Consider the following 18,813-nt stretch of genomic DNA (forward strand, 5'->3'; position numbering starts at 1 on the left):
TTCACTTTTTTTATAACTTCTTTTTTCAGTTACATGTAACAAGTTTAAGAAATCAACCTTTTTTTTTTTTTAAATGAGTAGATTTTCTTAACCAACAGTATTTGAAATAATATGTTTATGGATAAGTGCAATGGCTTATCTCATGAAGACTTGACTTTCTTGCCATAGAGTGTGTTTGAGACCTCTTAAAGTATTAAAGAAGTTGTGGTTTGAATTCTTACTTAGACAAAGGGTTAAACATGTAGATCTTTTTTTGAATTCCCTTCCAATTCTGGGGTTTTATGAATATGACCATCCATATCACTCTTTTGAGTGTTCTGACTTATAAAATAAAGTATATAATAGTAATTTTTCATAGGATAACTTAGAGAAATATTTACTTTTTATTTTATTTTTTATTAACCATTTTGAAGGTCCTACCATGTACCAGGTTGAAATAAGTTAATGCATATGAAAGGTTAATTACATAATAAAATTCAGTGAATGTAAATTGCGATTAATATTTTGAAAAGTTCCCTTTTCAAATAATAGTATGCAAATAATAGTATGAGTGCAAATAATAGTGCAAATAATAGTATGAGGAAAGTAAACATCTCTTTGGTGATTGCATAAATTATTCTAACTCAAAGGCCTAAATTCTACCTCAGACATTTTCACTGTCAAAATGAGTCAAGTTAGGAAAGACACTACTGATTAATTATGTATAGGCTCATGACACTATGTGTCATTAATTATGTATAGGAGCCATGACACATATGTAGAGAAGAAGCAATTACTGAATTACCAGGAAATAGTCCACTGCAGTCAGTCCAATCATGCTGCTGCCAGAGAAAGCATATTTATTGGACTGACCTACACATACGATTGAGTTGAGTTTGCAAGAGCCTCACCATAGGTAATGTCCTTACTATCTTTCATGGTCAAGTGGTAGAGGATTGATTGAAACTGAATAGCCTTGTCATTTGTTCATACATTTCAACCATTTGAGAGCTGCTCTTTGCTGTCTCATGTGCTCTTATGCCAGAAATCACACTTAGGTTTTCTTTGAGCACCTAAACTGGCTGACAGTCAGCGAATCGATATATCCTGTTGCAGAGTGTCCAAACCTGCTATTAGTAGAAAAGTAACACTAAGGATGTGTTTCTTTACAGGACAGTGCAGAATTGATCACTTCTCTACTACACAGTGGAGCTGACATACAGCAGGTTGGGTATGGTGGCCTCACTGCCCTGCATATTGCTACAATAGCAGGTCATCTGGAGGTAAGTCTCACCTTGGTCACCTATGAAAATAGACCTGACTCTTTTGATTCTTGATCTTAACTATTTTCAAAAGCTGCTTTTCAGATTCTAGGAGTTGATTTATTTTTTAGCTACTGAACACATACGTTTATGTTGAGGACCAAGTTAAGCTATATAAATGTTCTTTTCATAGTCAATTCAGGCTGTTTTGTAACAATGTAATCAAACATCAATTAATACAAAGATGTCTGGATACACACAGGCTTTATAGAAGTGATTAAGAGCATAGATTTTGGAGTCAGACAATCACTTGCTGTGTTTACCTCAAACAAGTTACTGTCATCTCTGCTTTTTTTCGTTTATGAAATAGAAATTATAATAGGCTTATTTAATGATTAAATTAGAGAATCTATAAAAAACACTTTTCAGATTGTCTCGTGGCTTAAGAATGAAATATCATTCATTCACTTATGTATTATTTGATTTATTAAGTATCTGTTGTGCCACAGATATTGTTCTAGTTTTGAGGTGAGAGTAGTAAAAAATTAGACAAAACTCCATTTTCTTGGAATTTAGCTGTAGAGAATGAGATTGACAACAAAAGAAAACATATAATATCAGTTAGTAATATGTACTAGAAAAATAAAACAAGGTAAAATAAAGAGTGAAGAAGTGGACACCATTTAAAATAAACTACATAATGAAACTATATATAAAATATATGTGATAACACATGCAAAGACCCTATGGCAGAAAAGAATTAGTTGTGTTTCAGGGACACAAGTAAGCCAAAGTTATTAGTGTGGTATGAGCTAGAGATAAAATGATGGAGATGAGGTCAGGTGAATGTTTATAAACAAGATCAAAAAGTGTTTTTAAAGACCATGGGAAGGACTCTGGATCTTGTCTTAGATTTAATTACTAAAATATTAATTTCATACATACAAAGCACTTTGTATTATTTATTTAATCTACACACAAATCCTCATGAAATAGTTTTTAATGTCACTGCCATTTTGTAGATATAAAACCATGGCTCTTCTATAAGCCATTGTCTTTACATATTTTAAAGCCATTGAGGAAAAAAGCCATATCTGGAATCCTGGTCAGTTTACTCAAAATCCCATGATTTTCACACTGTATATTATTTGTGGTAACAACAATATCTTTATTATTAAATAATTATCTATTTCTCCCTTTTAGTCATGTTACAAGTTAAATTGTACTTTCTTTGCTAACACACACACATATACGCCAACTGTGAGCAAGCAGAGCTACATTTAAAATCATACATAAAACCTATAAAATTGGTGTGATCCACCTTCCTTAACAGCATCACTGTAAAGGGCTCTTACATTCAATAAATATTAACATATCTCATTGAGAGCAAAATAATTTCCTTCATGCTGACATTTCCACTTCTTACTAACTCTTATTTCTCCCCCAAAATAGATCTTTTTGGTGAGATTCACTGTAAATATAAGTGAATCTGTGTTACTTACAAGAGGGGAAATTTCATTAGAATCACCTAAATACCAGTGTTTTCCAAAAAAGAGAACAACTGAGGCCGGTGATAAAGTAATGTAAGGTAAACATTAAAAAGTCTGGGTGGAAGAATTGTTGAGGTAGACATTAAGTTCCAGTGAGATATATTCAATCTCTTAATGCTGGCATGATTGAGGGAGTGGGGATAGTATGGCAGAATCCTTTTTGTCTACTGCTGAGTTGATTGTATTTGTGAGGGATAGAATTACAAGTTTCAAAAGCAAAGTGGTTAAGAGCTTGGCCTCTTCATCTCCTATTCAAATAGCTTTTTTCTTGCTTTGTAAATCATGGTGTGGAAGGAAATATAATTCTACCAGCCTTAGGGCAAACTTTACCAAAATCTTTCCAGATAGGCTGCTACTCTTGTCTTGCCTTTCTTCATGGATTCTCCAACTTCCTTTTTAGCTGTTGTAAACATTTAGTGACTTTTATTGTCAATCACTGCTGGTGCATAAAGCAGGTGTATATACATTAACCTTTATTCCCTTCCTATCTAATGGACTAATTAAGGTACAAATCAGATAATAAAAGAAAATGATATTAAAAAAACCTACAAGCATCATATTCAAATGCAGAATTTTCTTCTTTGAATTATTTTTCCAAAGCTATTAATTGCAATAAATACTCACTTTTAATGTATTTTCTTTCCCCAATATTCATTTATTCATTTAATAAATATTTTTGAACCTCTACTTTTTCTATAGCATAGTGCTAGAATATGGTAATGATATAAGAAAATATGAAATACTTTTTCCTTCTAAAGCATTATAGTGTAGCTGGACACACAAAATTAATACACAGGAAAAATCATAAACAATTCAAAAGTAAAATAGGAAGGACAGAAGGGGAAAGAGCCAAAGATCAGAGTGAGTTTGGTAATTAGGAACAATTAGAAATGTGATAATTACATAGCAAGAAATGACAACACAAAATGAAAAGTGTTAAGAATTCACTGGGAATAGAGATCAACATGGACTGAAAGAGCTGGGGAAGGATTTATGAGAGAGGTTTTGAAGTTGGGCTGAACTTTAAAGAATAGTGAGAACTGGACAGAGAAAAGAGGACCCATGTCCAGAAATGGTCAGGAGAATGAGTTGAATGCATTTAGAGGAGAGTGAAAATAACGTTAGAGTCCCTACAAGTAAATTTGGATATTAGGAATGGACCAGACTAAGGAAACTGAGAATAGAAGTCCAAGGAGTTCAATTCAATAAACAATTATTGTGTATGTTTTATAACACACATGCCTAGATGGTGTGGTAGATAAAGAGATAAATAGAAGACAGAAATTCCTCCTCTTTAAAGACTCTTAATAGCCAATAGGATTTTTTTTCCCAACAGGAAATGACAAGCCATTGAGACTTTTTGAACAAGATAATGACTAAAGATTTGATAAATAACATATTGAAGAGGATTTCTTTGAACAATGTGTTTAGTATGGATTCCAGAGTGATGATATAATGATTAAACAGACAGAGATAAAAGATTGGGTAAAGGAATCAATTTGGAGGAGAAATCAATTTGCTCCAACATGTTGATCTACTGACAACATCCAAATTTTCAAGTGGAAATATTCATTAATCATTTATGATTAATACACAACATAGCAACACACAATTAATACACAACATAACAAAATACACAACTAGCTTTCAACAGAGAAATTGAGGTTTAGTGTAAGTTTTTGAAAATTATATGTGAAGAGGTGATATTTGAAACCAGGATAGCTGAAAGTTATAAAATGGGTCTAATAGATAGCGAAGCACTGAGCCCCTATCCATAGAGACTTGCAGAATTACTGAACAGCTACTGAAGGACAGAGAAGAATTGGTTATAGTGGTGTGAGGAAAACAAGGAGATATTACTATCACAGTAATTAGGAGTAGAGAGAATTTCAGTAGATAAGGATCCTGGATATCAAATGGTGTAGAAAGGACAATGAGTACAATGGGACAAAATACATACAGTTTTTATTTAGATGCTTATTTCACTCCTATTTTTCACTCTTCGTTAGCAGAGATGGTGGCAGTGGATCAGTGGGAGTTCCCTTTCATTACTAGTCACTTTCTTTTATCGCCCACCTGTCTCTGTGCAACAATAACTGATGCTAAGTCTGACAGCCCTCTTTGTCTACACATATAAAATTCAGAACCTCCATTAGTGTCTCAAGTGTGTTTGTCCTCCCATAATTGTGAATTCTATTAAATAATTTTACAATAAAATTTACATTGACTAGGCAGCTGCCTCCTTCAATAATAGAAGAGAACATGTGCTGTGGATTCCTAGACACGGTGATTGAAATTTGAGACTCAGACTTAGGTTTACCGTGCTTTGAAAAGGAAGCAAATAGTTCTTGTCCTGGGTCTTACTACTTCTCCCTGATTTATCCATCAAAAAAATACATGTGCATATGCTGCTTTATACAAGTCCCAAGATCCTGTTAGCAAACTACAAAAATGCATTAAATCCTTTTCTCCCCTTTGCATCCAGGAGACACATACATCATATGCTCCCTCAACCATGAAAATGAAAAATATTAGCTAACATTTGGTAATGCTTGATTATTCATGTGCATTTGTTATTTGGCTCTCCTGTTAGATGGCTACCATTACACTTAGTTTATCAATGAAGAAACTAAGGATTAAAGAAATTAAGTGACTCCCAAAGGACCATTCAGACAATAAATAAATGAGATGAGTAGGACTCAAATCTACTCAAATCTGTAGTCTTGTAAATAAAAGAACAATTATTCCCTCTTGACTCTTGTTTGTGTTGCTAAAACAGGCTTGCAGCCATAAGACACAGAAAATATATTCAGAAAACAAAATAAACTGAGTATCTTACTATCTAAAGCCCAGACATGGTTACATATACAATTTAAGCAACATTAATTAATTCAAGAATAACTTTATATGGTCCTTAGTATATGGGCACCAGAACCCATGGATGTATAATGCATGTATGTGGGCACACCACACACACATATACACATACACACACATCCCCAAAGTGTAAAACACTTTATGCTTAGTCAAATAACTTGTAAAAGCTGCTACACTTTGGTGTTTCATGCAGTAGTTTCTAAAGTTATCAGGAGACAAATCAATTATCTGTAGCTGTAGACAACTGTTTGAATAGCAAGCAGAAAAACATGTCTGGGATGACACAATATATAATGTATAGGGGTTGTGGAGTGTTTTATTTCTCACAGAAAGTCACAGTTTCATATACACTTTGTGCAGGTGAGAATATTATTTTTATAGCTGAATTTATTCTATCCTACCTTATCCTTTTTTCAGATTGTAAACACTTATCCAAACAGTGCTTCAGAAATGCTTCCCAGTTATTTTGAAATTTATTTCTGATTTCAAGGAAATGCAATTGATGTTGTTCCAGTTCATTCTTAACTAAATCATCTGAATGTTTCGGGAGAGAGTTTTGTTTACAGTGAAGCTTCTGATTCTCCCTAAGTTATTTCTTTTAAAATGGCTTTAGTTTTCTCCCCAAAGGCACAAACAAGTGAATGCTCAGAATTATAAAATGTGGTCTGTCTGTCTGTCTCTCTCTCTCTTAAAGAGATAATGTGCTCAGGAATTTTATAACTAAAAAGTATTGGATCTGCCTCCAGTCTAATGAATAGACAAGTCCCTTATGAACTCCATTCTGAATGAACCCTGAGTCATTTCACAGTGTGCAGCACCATTGCCTTAACTCTGATGTCTCCCAAAATTTTGCAGGCAGAGAAACAAATCCTATATGAACATCACAGGCTACTACAATTCAGGCACAGAAAGCACAACAAGGGCCAAATATACCAGTTAATGCACATTATTATAAATAATTATTTAAATATCACTCTAGTGAATGCCATGAATGATTGATAGGTATTCTAATTACCATCCTTTTTTTAAAGATTTTATTTAATGATTTCAGACAAAGAGAAAGAGTGAGTGAGAGAGAGCTTGAGCGGGGCGGGTGTGGGGGGTAGGCAGAAGGAGAAGCAGACTCCCCGCTGAGCGGGGAGATGACATGGGGCCAGATCCCAGGACCTGGGATCATGACCTGAGCTGAAGGCAGATGCTTAACAGACTGAGCCACCCAGGCGTCCCTCTAATTACCATTCTTTGGCATGAACTCTAAACTTGGTCTGAATAGTCATTTGCAGACTGTGATGCCAAAGTTTAATATACCTTCATATCAAATGGCTAAATGTGAAACTAAACCTTTATTATACACATAGTCTTGGAGAACTGAGACCTGGTTTAGAAACACCACATCTACTGTGGCATTCAAGAGTCATTTTCTCAGAAGTCAAAACTAAGAAGCTGTATGTCCTAATTACTGAATGTGCTCAGTATTACAGAATACTGTTTGTTAAAGGCAAGGAGACAGTCTCTTACTTCTTAGGCTTTTGGTCTAGAGACTAAGATCATAGATTATATATCATAATCAGTAATTTTATGGTTTCAGAAGCAGTACCTTAAGTGTGTATCAATTGTAAGATTGATAACAAGAGGACATTACCTTAAGTGTCACTTTTTTTGTACTCAAATCTTTGCCATGGGTTCAATTAACTATTATTAAACATTAAGTACTGCTTTTGGGGTGAGGTAAAAGAGCATAAGCAGGAAAAGCTTTATAGGCTAATAAAAATGTAAATGAAGTATTCATCAGCTTGCTACCATGGCAAATGATGAAAGAAACATTACCTGAGAAATTAGATTCAAAGATTATTGCTAATCAAATCAACCTGAATGAGAATTATCTTTGTAAACATTCAGCATTTTGTGTGAATTTGCCTCTCTATGGCAACCCTTCTGTGCACTGAATTTGATTCCAATAACCTAGGTACTCCCTACATTCTTTTTAAAAAAGGATAGATAGATAGATAGATAGAGATAAAGATAAGATAGATATTTATATATAAATCATGCTATGCAATGTATCAGCTAGACAGAAATAATCTCTGTGCTAGGTATCTGTGACAGTTGATAAGAAACAGCTATAGATTTCAATGCATTTGCACTTAACCTTTTTTTTTTTTTTTTTTTTTTTTTTTTTTTTTTTTTTTTTAAAGATTTTATTTATTTATTTGAGAGAGAGACAGAGAGCATGAGAGGGGAGGTTAGAGGGAGCAGACTCCCCATGGAGCAGGGACCCTGATGCGGGACTCGATCCCAGGACTCCAGGACCATGACCTGAGCCGAAGGCAGTCACTTAACCAACTGAGCCACCCAGGCGCCCCTGCACTTAACCTTTTTTAATGCCATATTCCCTACCAGGAATTTGATGGCTGAGTTATGAATCAAGATTTCTATAGCTTGCTTAAGTCACATCCCCAGAGTTTCAGAAACTGTAAGCCCCTACGACCCAGGTTGGCAGGAAATTGCTACTCTTGTTCCCTCAATTAGGAATACATGGGAAAACCAATACTTTCTACCTGTTCTTTAATATAGTAATAAAGTAGAGGTGAGTACCAACTACTTTCTCTCAGGTATGATCCATTCTGGGATGGCATTTAGGGAGTAGAGCTCTTTAAGTATTTCATCTTTTCTAAACATTGTGTAAGCTATTCTCCTGAATGGCTCTCTTTGGTGGATCTCCAAAGAACCTTTAGAAACTTTCTGAGGTCTCAATAGTGGGAGTGAGAGGCTAGAGCCCCCATGAGTGGCTCTCAACAGCTGCCCTCTGTCACAGCATCTCTCTTCTGAGGTGTCCCTCAAAGATAATTGGCACCTCTGCCTCTTTTCACTTGTTCTTTCACAACTGAGTATCAGACTAATATAGCCATTATAAAGCATGGAACTATTAAGGAAGTCACACAAAGGTTTCTGGAGTTGTTTTGAGATGCAATTCAAGTGTAACTACTTAAAGTTATCTTTAACCTTTCTGCCTTTTACTTTTTTCTGTGCCCTGAAGCAGGCTACTAGCTCCCTCAGTTCTGGGGTGAGCTGTCTCATAATTACTGCAAATTTCCACATCTGAGAAAGATCCTGGCAAGAGTTGAAGAATCATTTTCATAATTCTCTCCTGAAAACCAGACATTAAGCTATCCAGGAAATTGGGAGCGGGGGAGGGATCCAAACTAAATAAGACAAAGGGCAATGGATGCAAATCTTTTGTCCAGAGCAATCAAAGATATTACTGGTAGTGGTCAATATGTTCCTTCATTCTGTGATTCATACTGTCATTATCTTACTCTATATTCATACCATCATTATCCTACCAGACTTCCTGCAATAGCATTCTGACTTATAAGGCCTGTCTTCCAATCTTTTACAGTCTACTTTATCTTAAATTCTCCTGAGATTTTGCCAGATTCTCTAACACATGGCTTCGGTCACTCCCCTGACCAAGAAACTTGCTGACTCCAAAACACACCCCGCAGGAGATTAACTGGTGATCCAGTTCTCCTACCTTTTCAGCCATGGGTGTTCATGCTTTTCATTTATAACACACACTCTAAATTAAATGAACTATTATGCATTTATATTCCCTGTGCTTTTTATCACACTATAGTCTCTTTATAGTTTGCCTCTCCCACCCATCCTCAAAGTTCAGCTGAAATGCCACCTTCATGAAATTGCTAGATTACTCTAGCTTGATGTGTTTTCACGTTTCTAATCACCAATAGTACTTTATCTATACCTTTCTCATAGCATTTGACATTGCTTGTTTTATAAGCATGATTATTTTATTATGTCATTATATATTTTTCTTGAGCATAAGAAGTGCATGTGAAAATCTTTATGTCTCTCACAGATTCCAGTATTGTGCTTTTGCATATAGTAGGTTTTTAATAATTGTTTGTTGAATGACTAAATTAATGATTATTCAAGTGTTCTTTTACAAATCACGCAGAATGAGGAAAATGATTTCTCCTCTCAGTAGATGCACAAGAGATTATAATGATACCTTTAATAAGGAAAGCTTACAAAATCACAAGCAATTTTCATGAATAGCTTCATACAAATTTCTCTTATAAAATCTATAAAATGAAGTAAGTACACAGCCTATGTAAACAAAAATAATGATTGTTTTGTTTTTAAAATTTTCTCTCTGCCCATTCAATACATCTTTTTACGTTTTCATTTATTTATTTTTATATGTTAATATTATCTTTATTATTTTATGTTAAAACAAAATGTTTAAATAGTCAAATAGAGCTTCATTTAAGCTAGAACTTTCATTTTCTTCTCCCAGCATCTGCCCAGTACTTGTGGATTTTTTTTGTTTTTTATTTTTTAAGTTTTTATTTATATTGCAGTTGATTAACATACAGTATAATAGTAGTTTCAAGTGTACAACTCAGTGATTCAGCACTTCCATACATCACCCTGTGCTCATCACAATAAGTGCCTTCCCATTTAAAATATAAAGGAGGAATTTCGACTCGATCTAATAAGGTTTGACCCCATCAAAAGAGAGTAACAGAGTTTAAATTTATTCTACTCCACAAAAAAGAAGTCCAACATACCCATAAGGGAGAATCATTAGTCTTTTAGATCTGCATGTCTCTCTCTATGACTTGGCTGAATTTTCCTAATCTCCATTCTAAGCAGTAATGTTGTCTCCAATCTCACATGTGAATTGTGCTCTCTGGCATAAAATCAGTTACTGACTCACAGTCCTGTGCTATTTCACAGCCTCAGCACTGATAGCTTGTGAGCCATTTATGAACTGTCAAGATAAATGAAGATCTTCAGATTATTTATATCTGCTATTTTCCCCAGTAAACTTATACTTAGAGAATTACTATATGTCTAATCCCTCTCCGACTTGATTTTATATCTTTTAGCCTAATTGGTTGCCAAACTGAATATACAACTTTCCCATTGCTGATGCAAGAAGAGTGGAAATGTGTTGTTCCAATAATGAACGTGACCTGGTTTAGATGGTTTAGATGTTGGTACTCCCATTAGCAATTGTGATAATGTAAATCGTTGAAAATAAGTGGAATTATAATATAGTAAAATCCTTAGAGAATTATTTTAGTGATGTCTTATTGTTTCTATTAAGTAGTTGCTTCTAGCTTTTCTGGGTATCCCCAGGAAAGTGAGAATCTCCTGTGAATCAGGCAAATTTAGTAATTTTCAGCTAATTAAACACTCTTTAGGCACTCCCTCATATTAAGACACTAGTATGGAGTTACAGAGATGTATGGGATGCATTCTTTGCTTGAGATACTTTGCCATTCTATACTTCCTTCTTTTTGGCAAGAGACCAAGTCTGAACCCTCATTGGAACTTGTGGAATTGTTGAGATTGTGTCTAATTTAGAAAACCAAATTATTTATTTATTATTAATTGATTGATTTTTAAAGATTTTTATTTATTTATTTATTTATTTGTCAGAGAGAGAGAGAGAGAGCACACACAGGGGTAATGGCAGGCAGAGGGAGAAACAGGCTTCCCACTGAGCAAGGAGCCCTATCTGGGACTTGATCCTAGGGCCCTGGGATCATGGGTCACCAAATCTTTTAAATGAGAGTTTATTTGTTTTTCTAACGTGAACATCTTTATTGTTTTTTTTAATTTAAATTCAAATGAGAGTTTAGATAAAATTTGTTATTGAACAAACCCAGTGCCAATATGTGAATAATAAATTTACCTTTGGTGGGGTGCCTGGGTGGCTCAGTTGGTTGAACAACTAGCTCTTGATCTAAGCTTAGGTCATGGTCTCAGGGTCATGGGATCAGCACCATGATGGGCCCCATGCTCTGTGGGGAGTCTGTCCCTCTCCTTTGCTCCTCCCCCAGTGCACATGTGCACATACTCACTCACTCTCTCTAAAATAAATAAATAGGTAAATAAATAAGTTTACCTTTGATGTACTGCTGTCAAAATAATGACGAAAACTCTGTGTTTTGGGCATTAAAATTTTTCATAGGTTATGACCTAGCAAACTACCTTCTAGAAATTTATTTTATGGAAATAATAGGAAATTGGATTGCAAGAATGCTCATGTAAAATAAATGAGAAAAAAATCTAAATGCCCGGAAATAAATATTGATTAAATCAAGCTGATCCATGGATTGGGGCGCCTGGGTTGCTCAGTGGGTTGAAGCCTCTGCCTTCGGCTCAGGTCATGGTCCCAGGGTCTTGGGATCAAGCCCTGCATCGGGCTCTCTGCTCAGCAGGGAGCCTGCTTCCTCCTCTCTCTCTGCCTGCCTCTCTGACTACTTGTGATCTCTGTCTATCAAATAAATAAATAAAGTCTTAAAAAAAAAAAAAGCTGATCCATGGATATAATGGGATACTAAATAGTCATTAAACATGACATTGCACAAGTTTATAGTTACAGGAAAGAAGCTCACGCAGACTTATGAAACAATGATGTTATTTAAGCTTCATTTTACATTTAAGATTCTTTTTTTTTAGCTTAAATTATTAGTAGGCTGAATACATTTTCTTAAAAATATAACTTTACAAAATTGGCTACACAATTAATGACTAACACTTCAACCTCATTGCTACCCAAAGGTAAAATAACTACTGTTCACATTTTGATGGATGTTCTTCCAGACTTTCTCATATGTATTTTTTTTCTTCAAAAATATAATCACACTAAATGCTTCTGAAGCCTTTTTCTTATTTAAAACATACTTGGGACAGCTTTCCAATTGTGCAACACATTCTTTTATGAAACTATTTTTATTGAGAAAAGTATCATGCATATAAAAGGATATATCTATATATATATATACACTATATATATTGTATACTTACTTCATTTTATATACATATATATATAGGCTTCCTCATAAGAGCTTCATGTGACTTTTTGTGACTCTCTCTCTAGATTTATGATAACTATTCTCTTGCTTTCCTTGGTATATATATTTATGTGTATCTTTTTAATATCATGAATTATATTGTTTTGTTCTTAACATTTTTATGTTCTTGAATATTATATATGGAAATACACATTTGTTGTGACTTTTTTTATTCGACATTAAATATATAAGATCCATGTTAATTTGTGTAGCTGTGATTCACTCATTCTTCCACAATTTATTTATCCAGTTTATTCTTAATTAACATTTGAGTGATTTTAAATATTTCGATATTATAGACAATGTTGTGTGATAATTTTGTATTATTTCCTAGCATATTATCACAAGATATTCTCTAGGATATAGATCTAAGATTAGAATAGCTAGGTTGTAGAGCATGTGAATGTTGAAGGGGTTGATCTAGTTGACAGTCCCACCCAGTGTATAATTGGCTGTATGATTGTTTTCTTGCTTCATATCCTCACCAACATTAATATACTAGTTGTGTTTTTTCCTTCCAGCTGGTAGATACGGAATAGTATCACATTTTGGTTTTGATTTGTATTTATCAGCTTACTTACGATACGGAACATTTCTCACATGTATGCAGCTCTCAGTTACCTTTTTTGGTGAGGTGCCTTTGTGTATTTTTCAATTGAATGGTTAGTCTGTTTTAATTGATTCACAGAAATTATTTTCAATGTATTATGAATACTAATTTTTTTAGAAGGAGGGAAGGAGAGAGAGAGAGAGAGAGAGAGAGAGGTAGAGAGGGGCAAAGGAAGAAGAGAGAGAATCTCATATGCAGTGCAGAGTTTGAGTTTGAGTTTGCAGAACACTGAGATCATGCCCTGAGCTGAAATCAAGAGTTGGACACATCACCATCTGAGCCATCCAGGTGGCCCATGGACAATAATTTAAAAATAATAATTATACACTTATAAAAAGCTTATTATGAGCCAGGTAATGTTCTGAGCATATTGCATAAATTTTCTTGTTTCAGCTAAGGGATAAATATCATTATTAATTTTGTTTTATAAATTAGGAGATTGAGATACAGAAAGGTTAAATAACTTGACAAGGGTTATCTGTAGATCACAAAGCTAGTAAGTGAGTAAGTGATATTCTATCCTAGGTGGTATGACTATAGTCATCATCTTAATCACTATTACTAAATTATCTCTCCTTTCTCCTTTATTATATATATATATATATATTTTTTTTTAATTTTATTTATTTATTTGACAGACAGAGATCACAATTAGGCAGAGAAGCAGGCAGAGAGAGAGGGAAGTATCATGTTATAGTATATAGTTATAGTATCATGTTATCTGCAATGTGGGTCTTGATCCCAGGACCCTGGTATCAGGGCCTGAGCCAAAGGGAGAAGCTTTAACCCACTGAGCAACCCAAGCACCCCTATTATTATATATTCTACAAATATCTTCTAATTTATAGTTCATGCTTTCATATATTGCTTAAGAAACCCTGGGGTTTTGTGAAGACATTTTCTTATATTATCTTTTTTAAAGTTTGGTGGTTCGTCTTTAATATTAAGTATTTTAACCATCTAAAATTGATTCCAGATTATGGTGTGAGGTATGGATCCTACTTAATTTTTTTCTATATTCAATTGTTTTGGCAACTGTTGTTGAAAAGCTTATTTTTTCCTTACTGGTCTATAATACCAACCCTTTCATATATCAAATATCTATTTAATTGTGAATCTGCTTCTAAGACTTTATTCATTTTCATTTCATCTCATTTTGCCTTTTCATTTTGTTGATGATTTCCTGTACTGTGCTTTAATAAGTTTTTAGTTTGATGTAATTCCATTGTTTATTTTAGCTTTTATTTCACTTCTCCTGAGGAGACTGGCCCAAAGAAATATTGCTAAGACCAATGTCACAGAACGTATTGCGTATGTTTTCTTTTAGGAGTTTTATGGTTTTACATCTTACATTTAAGTCTAATCCATTTTGAATTTGTTTTTATATATGGTATAAGATAGTGGTCCTGTTTTATTCTTTTGCATGTAGCTGTCCAGCTTTTCCAATACCATTTGTTGGAGAGATTAATTGACCATATATTTGTAGGCTTTTTTCTGGGTTCTCTGTCTTATTCCAGAGATCTATATGTCTGTTTTTGTGCCGCTATCATATTGTTCTGGTTACTCCAACTTTGTAGTATGTTTTGCAGTCAGAGAGTATGATATCTTCTGCTTCATTCTACTTTCAAGATTTCTTTGCTGTTTGGGGTGTTTTATGGTTCCATACAAATTTTAGAGTTCTTTGTTTTAGTTCTGTGAAAAATGTTGTTGGTATTTTGATAAGTATTTCATTAGATCCATAGATCACTTTGGGTAGTATGGACATTTTAGTAATGTTAATTCTTATCTGTGAACATGGAATATCTTTTCGTTTATTTGTGTTGTGTTCAGTTTCTTTCATCAGTGTCTTATAATTTTTAGAATACAAGTCCTTTACCTCCTCAGTTAAATTTATTCCCAAGTATTTTTTTCCTTTTGATCCAGTTGTAAATGGGATGGTTTTATTTTCTTTTCTCAAGATTTTATTTATTTATTTGAGAGAGAGATAGTGAGAGGGAGCACAAACTGTGGGGAGAGGGAGAAGCAGGCTCCCATTGAGCAAGGAACCCAACATTGGGCTCAATCCCAGGACTTGGGATCATGACCTGAGCCAAAGGAGATGCTTAACCGACTAGACCACCGGACACCCAGAATTATTTTCTTAATTTCTTTCTTTCTTTCTTTCTTTCTTTTTTAAGAATTAATTAATTGAGAGAGAGAGAAAAAAAAATGCATGTGCAGGGTTGGGGAAGAAGGAGAAAGAGAGAATCTTAAGCAGGCTTCACACCCAGTGAAGAGCTCAGTGGGGGAACTCGATCTCACAGCCCTGAAATCATTACCTGAGCCAAAATCAGGAGTTGGGACACTTAACTGACTGACCCAACCAGGTACTCCCAATTTCTTTTTCTGGTAGCTTGTTACTAGTGTATAGGAAAGTGGCTAATTTCTCCATGTTAATTTTGTGTCTTGTCACTTTACTAAATTTGTTTTTAAGTTTTAACAGTTTTTTGATGGAGTCCTTACTGGTTTCTAAATATAGTATCATGTTATCTGCAAATAGTGAGTTTTATTTCTTCCTTTCCAGTTTGGATGCCTTTTATATCTTTTTCTTGCCTGATTGCTCTGGGTAGGATGTCTAATACTATTTTGAAAAAAAGTGGCAAAAGTAGACATTCTTGTTTTGTTTCTGGTTTCAGAGGAAAAGTTCGCAGCTTTTCACCATTGAGTGTGATGTTAGGTGTGGGTTTGTCATATATGGTCTATATTACGTTGATGTATGGTTTCTCTATTCTGACATTCTTGAGGGTTTTTAACATGAATAGATGTAGAATTTTTTTAGATGATTTTTCTGCATCTGTTGAAATGAGCATATGATTTTTATCCTTCTTTTTGTTAATGTGATATATCACATTGATTGATTTTCAGATGTTGGACCGTTTTTGCATCCTGGAATAAATCCTGCTTAAATATGGTATTTGACCCCTTTAATGGATTGTTGAATTTGTTTTTTTGTTGAGAATTTTTGTACCTATGTTCATCAGGGAGATTGGTCCATAATTTTGTGGTGTCTTTGTCTTGTTTTTTTTACCAGGGTATTGCTGGCCTCATAAAGCATTCCTCCCTCTTTAATTGGAATAAGAGGGATGGGTTCTAACTGCTCTTACCTATCTTTTCTTATCCTCAAATTTGAGTTACTTTTGTTTTTTTTTTTTTCCTAGTTTCTTAAGGTGGATACATGGCTTAATTATGCTTAGTGAAATAAGTCAATCGGAGAAAGACAACTATCATATGATCTCCCTGATATGAGGAAATGGAGATGCAATGTGGGGGGTTTGAGGGGTAGGAAAAGAATAAATGGAACAAGATGGGATCGGGAGGGAGACAAACCATAAGAGACTTTTAATGTCACAAAACAAACGGAGGGGAGTGGGGGGGAGGGGTGTAGGGAGAGGGTGGTGGCGTTATGGACATTGGGGAGGGTATGTGCTATAGTGAGTGCTGTGAAGTGTGTAAACCTGGCGATTCACAGACCTGTATCCCTGGGGATAATAATAAAAAATTCAAAAATTAAATAAATAAATAACTTGTGGGTCAATAAAGAATTCAGAGTAGAAATAAGAAAGTAGTTTGAACTGAATATTAACGAAGCATTACATATAGAAGCTTGAACAATATAGCCAAAATAGAACTTTGAAATATATACACGTAATTAGGAAATTAATGCAAATTGCAATTCAAAGCTGTCATCATCATGTTGTTTGCAATTGATTAGGAAAAAAAGGCTGAAATTAATGAGCTAAGCCATGTATCCACCTTTAAAAATTATCTTTTTTTCTTAACATATAATGTATTATTAGCCTCAGGGGTACAGTTCTGCGAATCACCAGGTTTACACACTTCACAACACTCACCATAGCACATACCCTCCCCAATGTCCATAACCCCACCACCCTCTCCCTACAACCCCATCCCCCTCAATTTGTTTTGTGACATTAAGAATCTCTTATGGTTTGTCTCCCTCCCAATCCCATCTTATTCCATGTATTCTTTTCCTACCCCTCAAACCCCCCATGTTGCATCTCTACTTCCTCATATCAGGGAGATCATATGATAGCTGTCTTTCTCCGATTGACTTATTTCACTAAACATAATACCCTTGAGTTCTATCCACGTCATTGCAAATGGCAAGATTTCATTTCTTTTGATGGCTGCATAGTATTCCATTGTGTATATATACCACATCTTCTTTATCCATTCGTCTGTTGATGGACATCTAAGTTCTTTCCATAGTTTGGCTATTGTTGACATTGCTGCTAGAAACATTCGGGTGCACGTGCCCCTTCAGATCACTACGTTTGTATCTTTAGGGTAAATACCCAGTAGTGCACTTGCTGGGTCATAAGGTAGCTCTATTTTCAACTTTTTGAGGAACCTCCTTGTTGTTTTCCAGAGTGGTTGCACCAGCTTGCATTCCCACCAACAGTGTAGGAGGGTTCCCCTTTCTCTGCATCCTCACCAGCATCTGTCATTTCCTGACTTGTTAATTTTAGCCATTCTTACTGGTGCGAGGTGGTATCTCATTGTGGTTTTGATTTGTATTTCCCTGATGCTGAGTGATGTGGAGCATTTTTTCATGTGTCTGCTGGCCATCTGGATGTCTTCTTTGCAGAATATCTGTTCATGTCCTCTACCCATTTCTCGATTGGATTATTTGTGCTTTGGGTGTTGAGTTTGGTAAGTTATTTATATATTTTGGATACTAGTCCTTTATCTGATATGTTGTTTGCAATTATCTTCTCCCATTCTGTCAGTTGTTTTTCGGTTTTGTTGACTGTTTCCTGTGCAAAAGCTTTTGATCTTGGTGAAGTCCCAATAGTTCATTTTTGCCCTTGCTTCCTTTGCCTTTGGTGATGTTTCTGGGAAGAAGTTGCTGCAACTGAGGTTGAAGAGGTTGCTGCCTGTATTCTCCTCAAGGATTTTGATGGATTCCTTTCTCACATTGAGGTCTTTCATCCATTTTGCGTCTATTTTCGTGTGTGCTGTAAGAAAATGGTCCAATTTCATTTTTCTGCATGTGGCTGTCCAATTTCCCCAACACCATTTGTTGAAGAGACTGTCTTTTTTCCATTGGACATTCTTTCCTGCTTTGTCGAAGATTAGTTGACCATAGAGTTAAGGGTCTATTTCTGGGCTCTCTATTCTGTTCCATTGATCTATGTGTCTGTTTTTGTGCCAGTACCATGCTGTCTTGATGATGACAGCTTTGTAATAGAGCTTGAAGTCCGGAATTGTGATGCCACCAACTTTGGCTTTCTTTTTCAATATTCCTTTGGCTATTCGAGGTCTTTTCTGGTTCCATATAAATTTTAGGATTATTTGTTCCATTTCTTTGAAAAAAATGGTTGGGATTTTGATAGGGATTGCATTAAATGTGTAGATTGCTTTAGGTAGCATAGACATTTTCACAATATTTGTTCTTCCAATCCATGATCATGGAACATTTTTCCATTTCTCTGTGTCTTCCTCAAATTCTTTCACGAGTACTTTATAGTTTTCTGAGTATAGATTCTTTGCCTCTTTGGTTAGGTTTATTCCTAGGTATCTTATGGTTTTGGATGCAATTGTAAATGGGATTGACTCCTTAATTTCTCTTTCTTCTGTCT

General features: G+C 34.8%; 1 protein-coding gene across 5 annotated transcripts in view; it reads left to right on the forward strand.

The window, feature by feature from the left end:
• LOC116875021 (serine/threonine-protein kinase TNNI3K) overlaps nt 1–18,813 on the forward strand; it is a 307,722-nt gene that overhangs the window by 40,689 nt on the left and 248,220 nt on the right. For all 5 annotated transcript variants that reach the window (XM_032870114.1, XM_032870115.1, XM_032870117.1 and 2 more), the window contains exon 5: nt 1,152–1,262. In XM_032870114.1, coding sequence (XP_032726005.1) covers nt 1,152–1,262 — 111 coding nt within the window. The remainder of the gene's footprint in view (nt 1–1,151; nt 1,263–18,813) is intronic.

This window comes from Lontra canadensis, unplaced genomic scaffold (genome assembly GCF_010015895.1).
Source record: "Lontra canadensis isolate GAN:19392208 unplaced genomic scaffold, GSC_riverotter_1.0 scaffold40, whole genome shotgun sequence".
Classification (NCBI taxonomy): Eukaryota; Metazoa; Chordata; class Mammalia; order Carnivora; family Mustelidae; genus Lontra; species Lontra canadensis.